At 46.2% G+C, this 14,617-nt stretch overlaps 2 protein-coding genes across 5 annotated transcripts in view; one reads left to right on the top strand and one right to left on the bottom strand.

Annotated features, from left to right (window-relative positions):
- The window catches only part of GOT1 (glutamic-oxaloacetic transaminase 1), a 33,891-nt gene extending 25,884 nt beyond the window's left edge, over positions 1 to 8,007 (top strand). Inside the window, exons 6-9 of the mRNA XM_003825455.5 lie at positions 1,010 to 1,160; positions 1,250 to 1,415; positions 2,161 to 2,303; positions 7,189 to 8,007. Of these exons, the coding sequence (XP_003825503.1) occupies positions 1,010 to 1,160; positions 1,250 to 1,415; positions 2,161 to 2,303; positions 7,189 to 7,328 (600 nt within the window). The 3' untranslated portion in view covers positions 7,329 to 8,007. The remainder of the gene's footprint in view (positions 1 to 1,009; positions 1,161 to 1,249; positions 1,416 to 2,160; positions 2,304 to 7,188) is intronic.
- A 2,536-nt stretch (positions 8,008 to 10,543) lies between these two features.
- The window catches only part of CNNM1 (cyclin and CBS domain divalent metal cation transport mediator 1), a 67,512-nt gene continuing 63,438 nt past the window's right edge, over positions 10,544 to 14,617 (bottom strand). For all 4 annotated transcript variants that reach the window (XM_024930302.4, XM_034931261.3, XM_034931262.3 and 1 more), the window contains 2 exons: positions 14,477 to 14,578; positions 10,544 to 13,447 (listed from right to left, as the gene is read on the bottom strand). In XM_024930302.4, coding sequence (XP_024786070.2) covers positions 13,368 to 13,447; positions 14,477 to 14,578 — 182 coding nt within the window. In that variant the 3' untranslated portion in view covers positions 10,544 to 13,367. The remainder of the gene's footprint in view (positions 13,448 to 14,476; positions 14,579 to 14,617) is intronic.

Below are 14,617 nucleotides of genomic sequence, written 5' to 3'. Positions count from 1 at the left end.
GGGAAGGGATGTGCTCTGCAGAGGACGGAGCATGGTCAGAAGCCCCAGGCAGACATCATGGGGAGTGTGAGTGATGAGGCTAGAGTGAATAGGGGCAGGGTCTGTGCTGAGGCTTGGACTTTATTCTCAGGGCAGTGGGGAGCCACTGAAATCTTGGATGTCGGGGAGTGACATGATTGGATGTGCATGGTCTTAAGGCCACCCTGATGTCATAGCAGGGAATGGGTCAGAGAGAGGCAAGACTAGACAGGCCGTGGGAGCAGTTAGGAGACCATTGCCATAGCCCAGGTAGGAGTTGATGGTGACCTGGATGAAGTAGGTAGCAGTGGGTTCAGTGAGATGCAAAAGGATTTGGGAGCTCTGAAGAGACAGGACTGATGAGACTTGGGGAGTGCCAGGATGTGGGGGATGAGCTGCAGAGTTAGGAGTCCAGATTCCCCCCAGTCCCGCCTAGTCAAGATAAACCTAAGAGATGGGAATCAAAGTACAACCAAAGATTTGGACAGTTCCGGGGAGGGAAGTGGTGTCCACTCAGAGAGCACAGCTGTAGAAGCAGGTTCCCTGTGGAGAGCTCTTTGAGGAGATGAGTGACAGGAATGGAGGCTACTCTGTTCCCTTCCTCTTGAGTACCTAGCAGAATAGCCCATGAGGAGCCCTGGGGATACCAAGCCTACACTTGACTAAGGCTCTCACGCCAGAAATTCACAGAGGAATATCCACAATGTAGGACATTGTCTCTTTGCATCAAAAGTAAGCCCTGTTTCTCTAAGCTGAATTGGGACACTCTAGGACAATTTACTTTTAAAAAGTAAAGTTTACGGAAAAGGTTACACTTGTTGGTTGTAGAGAGAAATGGATGTAAAGTGGTGCTTGGGTGCATATAGTCAAGAAATAGGAGAAATGGACAGCATTTGAAATTCCCTCCAGGCATCAGCTGGGGAAGGAAGGCCGGTGTCTGAGGTTGGTGCCAGAAGGATTTCCTGCCCTGACTCACTTTCCTTCCCCGCAGCACCGGTTTCTGTTCCCCTTCTTTGACTCAGCCTATCAGGGCTTCGCATCTGGAAACCTGGAGAGAGATGCCTGGGCCATTCGCTATTTTGTGTCTGAAGGCTTCGAGTTCTTCTGTGCCCAGTCCTTCTCCAAGAACTTCGGGCTCTACAGTGAGTGCTCTCCTGAGGAGTTACAGCCCCACCTCCTCGCATCACTCCCTGCTTCAGCAGCCACAGCTGATTCTGGTCCCTCTCTTTAGATGAGAGAGTCGGGAATCTGACTGTGGTTGGAAAAGAACCTGAGAGCATCCTGCAAGTCCTTTCCCAGATGGAGAAGATCGTGCGGATTACTTGGTCCAATCCCCCCGCCCAGGGAGCACGAATTGTGGCCAGCACCCTCTCTAACCCTGAGCTCTTTGAGGAATGGTAAGGGGCTCCCAGTCTGGTGGGCCGGGGGGTGGGGAGTGCAGAACAGTAATTGTCCCAGTACATTTAACTGGGTCTCTTCCTTTCATTTTGGCAGAAGCAGGATAAAATTACTTTAACTTCTTTGACTCTCAGATATTTGTAAAACAGGGGCTGATATCTACCTCACACGTGCATAACACAACACCTGGAAGACAGGAGGGGGCACTCGATGAATGGTAGTTTTCCCCAATTTCCCCCCCACCCAGTCTTCCTCCCCATGAAGTTGGAAAACCCAAGAAGGTATTCCCAGCAAAATAGAATATCGAACGTCTAGGCAGTTTAACAGTTTGGGAGCTCTTGGTTTTTATCTGTAATTTACATACACTTTATCTTATTTTAGAACAGTAATTTTTATATAGTAGCTAAATCTGCAATCTTTATTTAGTAAGTCCTGATGAAACATATTACCCTATTAATATCTATAGCAGCACCTCAGTGAAGCCTGAGTTGAAATGTGAGTGTATTCTAGCCAGTATACCCAAGACTAGCACTAGACTCACTAGTAAATGCAGTCCTTTCCTTCTGCCCCCTAAGTCTCTCTCTCTGGTATGTTAATCCACCCATCCAGACATCCACATGCCATAATAGGCAGGTTATGATCCCATTGTCAGCTGTCGTTTAAATTAGAGTTTTTAAACCTGTGTGTTTTCGGGTACCATCTTTCCTGTCTGGATTGGTATTTATGTCGCTGTCCATGCTTCAGGACAGGTAATGTGAAGACAATGGCTGACCGGATTCTGACCATGAGATCTGAACTCAGGGCACGACTAGAAGCCCTCAAAACCCCTGGGACCTGGAACCACATCACTGATCAAATTGGCATGTTCAGCTTCACTGGGTTGAACCGTAAGTGGCCCCCACCACCTCCAGCCCATGCGTGCATGTAGACACACAACATTCCTTTCAGTCGCTTGCCTTGAGCTGAGCTCACCTTCACAGCCTTTGCCTAATTGGGCAGCCATTGCTTTGGACCAGGACAAGTTAGGTTTTCTTAGGGTGTCCCACCATCTCATAAACTGGGTCTCAGAAGAGTATTGTGGTCTGCCCTGCTGACCCACAGCCAAGATATTTCCGTGTTTGTGGGCTGGGAAGTGGCTCAGAGCCAGCTGGGAGGTAACAGGATTGGTAGCTGGGAGCCGTAATTTATGAAAGGTTCTTATAAATGCTCAGGTACATTTTGGGTTTGCCTTAATCCTGAATATAATGATTATTCAGGGAACTGATTTCTTAACAGGTCTTTCCTATTTCTAGGTATTATCCTCAAAAAGAGATTACAAAGTTATCTCTGCATTTCATAAACAAGAACCTAGATTGGGCTGGGCACAGTGGCTCACACCTGTAATCCCAACACTTTGGGAGGCCGAGGTGGGCAGATCACGAGATCAGGAGATCAAGACCATCCTGGCTAACATGGTGAAACCCCGTCTCTACTAAAAATACAAAAAAATTAGCCGGGCGTGGTGGCAGGCGCCTGTAGTCCCAGCTACTCGGGAGACTGAGGCAGGAGAATCACTTGAATCCAGGAGGCAGAGCTTGCAGTGAGTCGAGACCGCACCACTGCACTCCAGCCTGGGCGACAGAGCGAGACTCCATCTCAAAAAAAAAAGAAAAGAACCTAGATTGGTGGTTGGAATTAAAAGCTGATTGAAAATCTAGTAGGTGGTCATGCATGGTCTTTGTCAGTTGTCAGTAGGGCACATCTGCCATCTGCAGTCCCATCTGATGACAGAAGAGTCATTTCTTCTTTTTTTTTTTGAGATGGAGTCTTGCTCTGTTGCCCAGGCTGGAGTGCAGTGGTGTGATCTCGACTCACTGCAACCTCCGCCTCCCGGCTTCAGGTGATTCTCCTGCCTCAGCCTCCCGAGTAGCTGAGATCACAGGCGTCATTTCTTTAGTAATTCCCACAGTGCAGATGTGGCGACTCACCTGTGTGTCCCAGTGACTCTAGGGAGGGATGTGTGGCTGGCTTGGTTTGTAGGCAGAACGGCAGAGGCCGTGGGGAGGTATTTAACTGGGGCCATCACAGTGCCAGTGTGAAGTGGGCTCAGAAAAATCCAAAGGAAATAAATATAAATGGCAGTTAATAGAGCTTGTATTGTGGACCCCTCAAAATACTTTGGGGTAAAATGAAGCTACCTAAGAAAGTAAAGAAATAGCTCAGTTAGCTGTAGATGTCCTCTTGACTGAGGAACAGAGAATTAGTTCACTCACAATTATAAAAATATTACATGTAACAGAAATATTAATAGTCTTTAGTAGTAATAGTCTAAAAGCTCACAATATGGGAATGTCTCCCTGTAAAATATCCATATCTTCCCATTATCCACAGGAGGAAATTAGTTTTATTAATATCATGAATTGGAAAAATGATGAGAATAGAACTGTGCTTATAACACAAAAGTTATATTTTTAGCGCTTGGCATCATTTGCCCTTATTAAAAACAGGGGTTTTGTTTTCCTCCCAACTTTTTTTTTCTTTTTGAGACAGAGTCTTGCTCTGTTGCTCAGGCTGGAGTGCAGTGGCACAATCTTGGCTCACTGCAACCTCCACCTCCTGGATTCAAGCGATTCTCCTGCCTCAGCCTCTCAAGTAGCTGGGACTACAGGCATGAGCCACCACACCCAGCTAATTTTTGTATTTTTAGTAGAGACAGGGTTTCACCATGTTGACCAGGCTGGTCTCAAACTCCTGACCTTAAGTGATCTACCTGCCTTGGCCTCCCAAAGTGCTGGGATTACAGGCGTGAGCCACTGTGCCTGGCCTTTTGTTTGTTTGTTTGTTTCAGACAGGGTCTCGCTCTGTCACCCACGGTGGAGTACAGCGGTGCAATCTCGGGCCACTGCAACTTCTGCCCCCTGGGCTCAGGTGATCATTCCACCTCAGTGTCCGAGTGGCTGGGACCACAGGCGTGAACCACCATGCCTGGCTAATTTTTTGTAGAAACGGGGTTTCACCATATTGCTCAGGCTGGTCTCAAACTCCTGAGCTCAAGTGATCTGCCCGCCTCGGTCTCCCAAGGTGCTGGGATTACAGGCATGAGCCACTGCACCTGGCCAGAAAAGTTTTAAACATACAGAAAAGTTGGAGGAATTGTACAGTGAACCCCTATATATCCGCCACCTAGTTTCTACAATTCTCACATTACAATACTTCCTTTGTTATCTTTTTTCTGTCAGAATGGGGCTTTTAACCTGGAATCCCTGGATGTACATTTAGGAGAACTGTGAAGCCCCTGAAATGATGTTTAAAAAATTGTATATGTGTATTTTGGCCCTGCTCTAGGGAAAGAGTCCATAACTTTTACTAGCTTTTCAAACTGTGACACTTCCCTTCTCTGAAAAAGTAGAAAGGGCTCATTTTTACTAAAACAAAACCAAAAGCCAGGGTAGGAGTCGTTTAATCACTGCCTCAGGGCACAGGCTTTTAGAAAGAGTGGCACACCCAGGGCTGTGTTGGCTTGAGGCTCTATCCCCTTGGGTGACCAATTCACACAGGTAAACCTCTTCTTAAGCTTGCTTTCTTTGTTCACTGGTTTGGAGGGGTCAAGGGAAAACTTACCCTTTGCCCTCTGAAAGTTTGCTGGAAATCAGCTGACAAGAGGCAGATTAATAGGAGAAAAGGCATACAAATTTATTTATTTATTTTTGAGTCAGAGTCTCACTCTGTTGCCCAGGCTGGAGTGCGGCGGCACAATCATGGCTTACTGTAGCCTCAACCTCCCAGGCCCAAGCAATCCACCCACCTCAGCCTTCGTAGTACCTGGGACCACAGGCGTGTGCCACCATGCCTGGCTAATTTTTAAGATTTTTTTGTAGAGACAGGGTCTCCTTATGATGCCCAGGCTGGTCTTCAACTCCTGGGCTCAAGCAATCCTCCCTCCTCGGCCTCCCAAAGTACTTGGATTACAGGCATGAGCCACTGTGCCTGGCCAGCATGCAAATTTATTAACTTGCACAGGTGTCTTACAAAATAGAACTCAAATAAATGGCCAGATGATTGATGCTTTTATACCATCTTGGGGTTATAGAAAGAATGGGAGCTTGGAGCTTGCCAGAACAGATTATGGCAGGCAGAGAAGAGAAGGCCTGGTTAGCAAAGGTGGTCTTGTTATATTATGTAGATAAGACAGGTAGCAGCCCTCGGAGAAAATAGCGGTAAAGGTCTATTTCTTTTAGACCTTTAAAGGCATCACACTCTCAGTTAATCTCCCCTAGATCTGGACAAGGGAGGGCCTCAGAGAAAGCCTAGCTGCAGCCATGCAGATTTTCTCTACAGATACAGATCTCTCCCACAAAAGACAGCTTTGCAGGGCTACTTCTGTATGTAGGCCCTCTCAACAGCCATCTCAAAATATGTCAAAGTATATTTTGGGGTGAACTATTTTGGTTTCCTTCAAGGAGCACTGAGTCCAGGGTCCAGATTTTTCACTTCCGTAGAGAGGCAGTGTAGCATCACGGGGGCAGTGTACAGCCCAGACTTGAAATCCTGCCTGAAAATCCCACATCCACCATTGACCAGCTGTGCAACCTCGGAAGGCCATTTAATGTCTTTATGGCCTATCTGTAAAATGGGCATGATAAAGTTATTATCAGGATGAACTAAGATGCAGTGCTTAGAACACTGCCTGGCACATAGTGTTCACTCCTCTGATTATGATGATTCATTATTATTCCATTTCCTCAGGTTGGTGGTATCTTAAAGGTACTAATTACTTAAGCAATAATTCACTAAAATTCTTTTTTTTTTGAGACAGAGTCTCACTCTGTCACCCAGGCTGGAATGCAGTGGTGTGATCTCGGCTCACTGCAACTTCCTCCTCTTGGGTTTCAAGCAATTCTCCTGCCTCAGCCTCCTGAGTAGCTGGGACCATAGGCACATGCCACCACGCCTGGCTAATTTTTGTATTTTTAGTAGAGACTGGGTCTCAGCATGTTGGCCAGGCTGGTCTCGAACTTCTGACCTCAGGTAATCCACCAGCCTCAGCCTCCTGAAGTGCTGGGATCACAGGCGTGAACCACTGTGCCCAGCCAAATTCACTAAAATTCTATCAATGGATTTGCCAAATAGCAAAACTGCTTTAGAGACTGCTGTATAAAGGAAGTACAGGTAGTCTCTTCTTACCCATATGTGATGCATTTCTGATAACATGGAAAAACTACTGCATCTGAGAGAAAGCTGAGAAATGAACAGAAGTCTGATGGTGCCAGGTCAGAGAGGTCTGTGTCATTTCTCAGCTCATTGGTTAATTCACACAGGATTGATCAGGTACCTCATGCATGGGGCCTTACCCAATGTATTGTAAAAATGAAATGTCAAAGGGAGGCTGCCGCGGGTACTCAATGCAAGTCCAGGTTAGGGAAGAACTAAAGGAAGCACTTCATAGCCAGCATTTCATATCGCTGTCCGTCTGATGGTTGTTTTTAGGTGATAGGGGTGTCCCGGTGGATATAATGTATAAGGCTTGGTTGGAAGGCAATCTCAGATTAAAATTCCCATCAGTAGTAGCCATATTGAATTTTCTGGGGATTCAAAGGTGAACTAGTAAGAGTACTTTCCAGAATCTAGTGAGTATATTTTTCTGTTTGTCAGTTGGACAAAATAGCGCCTTTTGTTTTGCTTCTCTCTGTTAAGGGGAAAGAAGTAAAGCTGTAATTGTCATATAATTGCTGAGCCTCCACTCCTTTAAGGATCCCCTCTGCTCTGATTATGTCTTCTTTTGGTTTTCAACAGCCAAGCAGGTTGAGTATCTGGTCAATGAAAAGCACATCTACCTGCTGCCAAGTGGTCGAATCAACGTGAGTGGCTTAACCACCAAAAATCTAGATTACGTGGCCACCTCCATCCATGAAGCAGTCACCAAAATCCAGTGAAGAAACGCCACCCGTCCAGTACCACCAAAGTAGTTCTCTGTCATGTGTGTTCCCTGCCTGCACAAACCTACATGTACATACCATGGATTAGAGACACTTGCAGGACTGAAAGGCTGCTCTGGTGAGGCAGCCTCTGTTTAAACCGGCCCCACATGAAGAGAACATCCCTTGAGACGAATTTGGAGACTGGGATTAGAGCCTTTGGAGGTCAAAGCAAATTAAGATTTTTATTTAAGAATAAAAGAGTACTTTGATCATGAGACATAGGTATCTTGTCCCTCTCACTAAAAAGGAGTGTTGTGTGTGGCGGCCACGTGCTTCTAGGTGGTGTTTGACTCTGTACAAATTCTAGTCCCAAAGATCAAGTTGTCTGAAGGAGCCAAAGTGTGAATGTGGGTGTCAGCTGTGGCATTAAACTCATCATCTCAACCCAGAGTGTCTGGTCTCCCTGCTCTTTCTGCATGGTTGTGTCCCTAGTCCTAAGCTTTGGTTCTTTAGGGTGACTGTGCTAAGAAGGATATTTAATCATGACATGCACGGACACATACATATTTAACTGAAACAGAAGTTTTACCAAACAGTATTTACTCGTGATGTGCGTAGTGCATTCTGATATTTTTGAGCCATTCTATTGTGTTCTACTTCACCTAAAAAAATAAAATAAAAATGTTGATCAAGACATGGAGTTGATTTTATGACCACTAATGGGTTGTGACCCACAGTTTAAAATGAATGCTTTAGAGGGTTTTACTAGTGGCTAAAGGAAAAACTACAATGTGTTCTTACAGTATAGCTTCCTTCAGTGAACTCACCATATAACTCCCTGGTGATTTTGTGGGCTTGTCATTTGGAGGCCAGCTGTCTTATGTTACTTAAGAAACTGGACTTCTTGGACTGTGAGAGGAGATGACATCACTCAGGTTGATTATAGAATATCAGCCCGTTCCCTGCTGTCAGAGTCCCTCCTGGTTTATTGAAACAGAACCACAAAAACATAGATCACAATTTCCAGAGTCCAAGGGCCGCTCCAAATGGCCATTTTGTAGAATTTGGTGGGGTTTGATGTTACTTAACACAAGAGGTCTATTATTTGGAGTTTTTAAATATTTAAAGTTAATTCTTGTGATTTTAATAGGATCTGCCACTTTCTAGGACTCATTTGGGTTGTTAGAAAATCCTGCAGTCCTGAGGGATGACTGGGGCCTCAGAAGTCATCAAGTCCTGCCTCTCCGCCAGTGAAATAGTCTCTCCATATTGTCTCTGACTCATCCATTTCAACTGGTGGGGTGGTGGTGGTGATGGATTCTTTAAATACCTGGTGAGGCATCCCCTTCTGCTGGTGGAGCCTCTTAATTAAAAAAAAGAGGCTCATTTACCTTTTGCTCACGGTAAAAGTTCATCTACCTTGAACCAGAATTTGATCTTTGTTCCACTCCCCTGCCCCTCCTTTCCTTCCTTTAAACCACAGATAGTAAATCTACTGGCACTTCTAATCTACCACCTTTCAAATATTGGAAAGTAGCAGTTGTCATTCCTTGTTTACACTTTTCCACGTGAACTGCCTCTCCCCCACCACTTTTGTTTCTGCACAGGATGTGGTTTCCAGATCCTTCCCTGTCTGGCTGGAGCCCCAGGAGTCCTTCAGAGGACACTCACTCTGCCAGTGTGTGGTTGGGCTGGTGGAAGTTCATGAGTGAATGTGATTAGATGCCCTCCCACCCATCTCTTCACAGCTTTCTGAACATATCAGTCTTTGTTCTCCTCCCAATGTAAAGATGCTTGTTGTTAGTAAGGGAAGGCAGCCAGCAGAGAAGTCGAATGATTCTACCTTCTGTCAATCTGCCATTCTCTCCAAATGCTTTCAACCACTCATTCTCCATGGGGACGATACTGCCTCCATGGGGACGAAAATTGGCTCTCTGGGGCAAAAAAAAAAAAGCCTGAAATACTAAAATGTTGCCTTCCAAAGTGCAATCCTACCTGACCATCTTATTAGTATTTAATTTCTCTTGTTAGGGAAAATTAAAATTTTCTCTTTAGGGGGCTGCCAAAACCATTAAAGATAAACACATCTTTAAATCTAAGTGACAGTACCAAAGTGCTCAAATGTTTTTAGCACTTGAAAAAAGCCCATCTCAATGGGAATCTGGCCTTCTTCTATTCCGACAGATATGTTGGTTGGTGTGGTTCCCACTGCGTTCACCTGAAAAAGGGCTGTGAGTTTGGGAAGCCGGCAGGACTCCTCAGGCCTCTGACATGCCAGTGAACTTTAGAGGTGGGATTGTTTCACCAATTTTGCTCACTCAAGAGCAGGGCACTCCAACCTCCAGGCTCTGCCAGTTCCCAGGTGTGTAACTGTGAGCAAGAAGACAGTAACCTTGCAGACAGTAACCCCTCCTCCACAGGGTGGTTGAGAAAGAAATGAGCTAGTGGGTACTTAGCAGAATACTTGGAACATAAAGCCCTTGGCAAAATAGTTGTTTCCGTTATTTATTATCACCGTTAGTGAAATGAATAGCCTCTACTGAGGTTCCTGAGAAGAATCTTAAGAGGTTTTGGCATAGGCCCCTGATCCTCCTGTTTGCTTTGAGAAATGAGTAGTAGGTGTCAGATTTCAGCCTTCCTTCCACACAGGTATTATATGCCCAAACACATCTTCCCACCTGCCTGGCTGTTCCCTCCCTCCAGCATCGGCTTAAAACTGACCAACAGGCCTGGCCCATTCTTGTGTTCCGTTCCCTAGCCTTTGGTTGCAAACTGCCAGAGTCATGCCACTTGGACTCCTTTCTGAAGGTTCTGCAGAAGCGAGCTAGTGTGACCAACATTCTGTCTCGGGCTTGTCTGGGTTTAGCCCCCAAGACCTTGAATTTGGACGGCACCCAGCACAGCACCTCACCCATCACATGGGTTCAGCAAATGCCAGCCCTTCTCACTGTCGTCTTAGTTCCTTCCTTGTCTTTATGCATACTGGCTTCTCATTTGGGTTTTACTTCTCATTTCTGGCATTCACTCCTGCAAAATCTTACCATCTGGCCTCCCAAAGTAGTGTGCCAAGGCTTCCCCGTGACCTCACCGCAGCCTCACACCTGGCCCGGAGCGGCATGCCTCTTCAGGCAGGTGGTGCACAGGTGAGATCATCACACGTGGGCATCACTCAACCTGCATCTCAAATGAAGCCACGTCAGAAGATTCCAGGGGCAAGGAAAACAGCCACATTCCAGGAAAGGCATTTTCATTTTATTTAAAAATTATTTACAATTTATTGAGCCTTCATAAATGCTTTATTTTAAAATCTTTTTTTTAAACTTTTTTTTTAACCTGAAGAAAATCTTTGTGGGGTGGGGGTATATAGGGAGGGGAGCGGTGACAGGCTCCATAGGGATTTTGCAAAGGGATGGGTGTAATGCAACAGCAGTGGCTTGAGCCTGGTGGCCTCGGGTGATGAAGACCAGCCAGGCAGGCACCCCTGGGGCCAGTGGTCAGCTGGGCAGGAAGCCTGCATGATGGTAGTTCTTGTTCAAAACTCACCATTTATTGGTTTGGGTCTAAGTACCCAACATTGAGGGCTGACACTTCGCCTGTTCCTACCAGGCAAGAGCAGGTGTTGGGACTGGATGACTGTGAAGTTATCTACGAGAAGTCATGCACTGCTGAGCCTCAGGCCAGGCCAGGCGAGGGGTGTGGTGAAGTCAATAATCATTGCTAGAAAAGGCATCTCTAGCTCCAAAGTCTTTACTTCCACATGCTGTGGCCCTCCTGTCTGCAACACCTGCTCTGGGTTGTTGGGGAAGAGGGGACAAAGTTATGTGGGGGTGTTGGTTGTACAATACTCTAGGGTGTGCCAAGAATTTCTGAGGACTTCCACTTCTTGGTGGGTGCCAGCCTTCCCCATCAATTGATGGACATTTGAAAAGACCACTTATGATTAAAAACCTGTCTCGAACTGCCCAGTATCCACTTCACTCTGCATTGCAGAAACGCTGGGCTGAAAGTTCCACTATTTAAAATAGTAGTGTTTTTTTTTGTTTGTTTGTCTGTTTGTTTTAACTCTTTGTAGGTCTGAGACCTTTGAGAACCTTATGAAAGCTTTAATGCTCTGGAAAAAACATACAAGAATAAATACATTAAATACTGACAGTTTTAGGGGTTTCATAGACCCTCTGAAGTCCAACTATGGACCCCCTGGGGTGATGGACCCCAAGTTAAGAACCCCTGAGTTAACAGTTCCTGTGGGTAAGCATTTTCTTTTGAGATGCAGATAACCCAGAGGAATGATCAGTCTCCCTCCTCCCTGTGAATGACTGAATGGGTGTGGGGAGGTGGGAGGGAGGGTTTTGGAGGAAGGGGAGGGAAGCTGGATGGTATACTACGGGGAAAGGTTTGGGAATGGTTTGGAGATTTAGCAGACAGCACTCGATCAATGAGTTCAGTGAGTACCTGACTGAGAACATCTAAAGAGTAGGAGACAGATCAGAAAGGGAGATAGTTATTCTGAAGACAAATTTCACTTACTTCCAAGTTTTCCCTAAGGCTGGCTGTGGTTGCTTTTCTTTTCTTTTCTCTTTCTTTTTTTTTTTTTTTTTTTTTTTTTGCGGGGGGAGACAGAGTCTCGCTCTGTTGCCTAGGATGAAGTGCAGTGGTGTGATCTCAGCTCACTGCAACCTCTGCCTCCCAGGTTCAAGCGATTCTCCTGCCTCAGCCTCCCGAGTAGCTGGGACTACACGCCCAGGAGAGATGGGGTTTCACCATGTTGGCCAGGCTGGTCTCAAACTCCTGACTTCAAGTGATTCACCCGCCTCGGTCTTCCAAACTGTTGGGATTACAGGTGTGAGCCACCGCGCCCGGCTTTGTGGTTGCTTTTCAGAACTGTTTTATTCTTGGAAGCAGGTATGCGCGGTCACTCTGCCATCTGGTGGTTATGCTTGGAATTGCACCTGCCCCAACTTCAGGAGAAAAACCAGAGATCCAGTAAGTTCTTGGAATAAAGTACACTCAGCTGATCTGCTAGGGTGTAGTAAGGGGGTGGGAAAAGGACAAATGCATGAAAAAGAAGAATGATTCTTCAACATTCCTGTGTAACTCTCACTGAAGTCCCATGAGATTATGTATCTTTCTTGGCTGACCTGGGCACTCTTTGGTTTATCATGGCTAAACTTGCTTTCAGCACTTACAGTTTTTCCATGTAAGTTTTGTTTGTTTTTTGCTTTGATTTGCACTTAAGACCTGAAGTTCCATCTCTGGCTCCCAGTTGGGTCTCTCTGCTCCCTGTTCCTTCTCTTCCAGAGCAGAATTATTGATCGATTGAAGACTGCTGATTGGGAGCCAAAACAGATGTGTCCCTGGTAAAAACAGTGACTTGAGGTTCCATCTCACATTCTTTCCATTCCAGCTGAGACATACTGCCCCAGGCTGCTGGAACCCTTATCTAACAGGAAACCAGTCACTAACAGTTTTCTGTGCTGTAATGTCAATCACGCGCCAACATGGCTGAGTCCCACTTCTTTAAAGCTCTGGGGGAAATTCTTGGTCCATCCCCTGAACTAATCTTCAGACCTCCTACTCCAGCCTCCCATGTGCCTGTCTGCCAATGGCACCTTCTGAGCCAAGCTATGCATGAAATGTGTTAGAAAGTTAACATTTTGTTCTGGGGGAAAGAATGGCAAGTTCCAAGACGATAGGTCTCCTATGGCATCAGGGGACCCAAAGAACAAAGAAGAGCATCAGGGGTCCCAGAGTGGCATTGTCAGCTTGCAGTCAGACATCTCTTTTCCAGTCCCAGACTATGCTGTGGAAAAGACCATCTCTAGCATGTTCTATCAGAGGCACCTCCTTCTGTTATGGCCATGTCAAGGTTCTGAGTCGAACTGGAGGTAACGAGGGAAAATCTGCCAAACTGACAGCTAGGGGTGAAGAGACGGAAGGGAAGGCAGAACATTCTGTCACCTGTGGGAGGCCTTGGGGGAAGCAGATGATGGGAGGGTGGATTCTCCCCCACAGCTCTGGAATTTCACACACCCAGTGAATGCTGGCTTTGCCCTGTCATGTGATCAGAGGTGTTAAATTGGAGTTGTCCTCAGAGGTTCTCTCTCCTTCTGGTGACCTCTTCCTTTTTTGGCCACCTGAAAAAAACAGGTTGCAAGTATCAGCCTGTAACACTGGAGGAACATTCATAATTGCTTGGCAGTCTGAGTTCTTTTCAAAACAGAAGCAGAAATGGAGACAAAGCCCTTGACAGCTTGGTTAGAACTAACCGGCATTGTATGCTGGTGCTGATATTGGCATATTTACATCTTGAAAGATTAGGACGTACTTTCCACATAAGATGCCATCTCTGAAAAGTCACAAACCCAGGCTGGTGCCTGGAATTGAGACTTCCTGGAGGGGACTGAGTAAAGCCCATGTAACACCTCAGGCCCATGCCTCCTGCGCCCCTTGGGGGCCAGCCCCTCTGACTGCCAGACACCCTCAGAGAGGACCAATCTCATAGACTTTGATGTCCCATGAATCAGGGTTGGTGGCTGTAGCTGCAAGCCATTTCCAGGGACCTGCGTTCTCTAGCTCTGAAGCAACCTCCCTTCTGCAGTGGGGCAGGTGGGCATAATTACATAGTTGTCCTCAAGGATGAGAGAGCAATCTGTTCCCAGGTCTGTTTTTAGGAAGGAATATCTTCACCTTGTTCTCTCCACCATTGACTTCCATCTGTGGAGGAGATTGCTCTCTTTCTATTGAGTCTCCTGGACACCAATTCTTTAAAGGACTAGACAGAAAATATTAGAGGCCTGTGGGCCATATGGTCTCTGTCACAATTACTCGACTCTGACATTGTTGCCATAGATAACAAATGGATCTGTCTGTGATCCAATAAGTCCTTACTTACAAAAACAAGTAAAGGAGGGAGGTCAGAATTGACCTGTGGGCATGGTGTGCAGACTTCTGTCCTAGAGGACAAACAACTGAATGGGACAGATCCCAAAACTATCAAGGGTGCAGTGCTGGCCCAACCCCTTCTGCGGATTTCCACAATTGTACCTCATTAGGGTTTCTAAGAGGAGTCCATGGCTCCTCCCCCAAGAGGAAGATGCTAACATGCTTTTCCTACTAACCATCAGCAGGGTGGCTCTCATTTGGGTGAAGAACTAGCTACTCACTCAAGGTTCTCAGCAGCTTCTTGCCCACGTTTTCCTCAAAATCGCTACTGCAGGGGCTGGTCTCTGTATCCAGGTTGATGTTACAACATTCACTATCTGATGCTGAGAAAGGAAAGGAGAGAACTCAAGTTGTCTCAACCT

This window comes from Pan paniscus, chromosome 8 (genome assembly GCF_029289425.2).
Source record: "Pan paniscus chromosome 8, NHGRI_mPanPan1-v2.0_pri, whole genome shotgun sequence".
Taxonomy (NCBI): Eukaryota; Metazoa; Chordata; class Mammalia; order Primates; family Hominidae; genus Pan; species Pan paniscus.
Note: the sequence above shows the minus strand (reverse complement) of the source record. Positions and strands in the feature narration are given on the sequence as shown.